This window comes from Monoraphidium neglectum, assembly GCF_000611645.1.
Source record: "Monoraphidium neglectum strain SAG 48.87 unplaced genomic scaffold scaffold06539, whole genome shotgun sequence".
NCBI classification, from domain to species: Eukaryota; Viridiplantae; Chlorophyta; class Chlorophyceae; order Sphaeropleales; family Selenastraceae; genus Monoraphidium; species Monoraphidium neglectum.
In genome coordinates, this window is record NW_014007105.1 from 892 (window position 1) to 2,166 (window position 1,275).

At 65.1% G+C, this 1,275-nt stretch overlaps 1 protein-coding gene across 1 annotated transcript; it reads right to left on the reverse strand.

The window, feature by feature from the left end:
- Window positions 1–241: 241 nt before the first annotated feature.
- MNEG_16579 (hypothetical protein) lies at window positions 242–413 on the reverse strand (the record flags this gene model as incomplete). Its single annotated transcript, XM_014034951.1, has 1 exon — window positions 242–413. A coding segment is annotated over one exon (172 nt), but the record flags the coding sequence as incomplete, so codon positions are not given.
- Window positions 414–1,275: the final 862 nt, after the last annotated feature.

Here is a 1,275-nt window from a genome sequence, read left to right on the forward strand (position 1 = left end):
GCTGCTGCTGCTGCTGCTGCTGCTGCTGCTGCTGCTGCTGCTGCTGCTGCGGCGTCGGCGGCGGCGACAGCAGCTGCTTGCAGCTTGCTGTGGCAATCGCGGGATGCATCAATCCGCTGGCATCCTGTGCAGCGACCGTCAACAAAGGCGCCCGGCAAACCCCAAACACCCATGGCCCCGAGCCCGGCCAGCCTGCCGGCCCTGGCACCCTCCCTCCCCCTCATGCCCCTCCCTCTCGCACCTTCCGCCGCCCCACTGCCTTTCGTACCCAACAGGCGCCCGTCCGTGCCGCCCGACACGCCGCACACCATCGCCATCGACAACGACATGATAGAAGCGCTCGGGCTGAGGGAGGGCGACAGGGAGGCCGACCCCCAGGTGGGGCCTGGCGCGGCGCGCTGCCGAGGCGCCATGGCCTGCAGCTTGCCAGACGCTCCGAGGGCATGCTGGTGTTTGCCGCACGGGGGCAGGGCAAGGCATGTTGCAAGCCGCAGGTGGCGAGGCGCTCCGGCTTTGGAATGGCGCCGAGCACGCATGTTGTATTGCCTCAATACGCGCATAAAATTGTATGACCCGGCGCATGTGCGCGCGCACTTACACACACACACACACACGCACACACACACACGCACACACACACACACACACATACACACGCGCATGCGTCCATACACGCTCACACGTATACACAAAGAGCCACAACCCATGCATGCGCATCCGTATGCACGCGTGCGGCGCGCACACACACAAACATTCAAATAAACAGCAATCACACACCCGTTCACAAGCCATGCGCACGCCCATACACACTCACCACAAACCCCAAACCAACCCAATCAACCAACCAGCCAGCCAGCCAACCGACCAGCCAACCAATCGACCGACCGGCCCACTCAACACGCAACCAAGCACACATGACCCACCAGCTGACCAACCAACCGACCAACCAAAAAGCTGACCAACCGAACCAACCGACCGTCCAACCGCCAGGTCGACGCGTTCCTGCTGAACCTGGCGGTGTGCAACACGGTAGTGCCCAGCGTGGACGCCGCGACCGGGGAGATACAGTACCAGGTGCGGCGCCGCCGAGGGGCTCAGCCCGACCGGCGCAGTTTGGAAGATGCATGCAGTGCTGCAGCATGGGTTGCGTGGCTCGTGCGTTTGGGCACATGCGATCGGCAATGCGCGGCCCGCCCGCCCCCGCCCTGCAAGAAGCCCCCCCCGGCTCCGCCACCACGCGCGCGGTCCACGGCGCGGCGCGACGCACCTGTGACC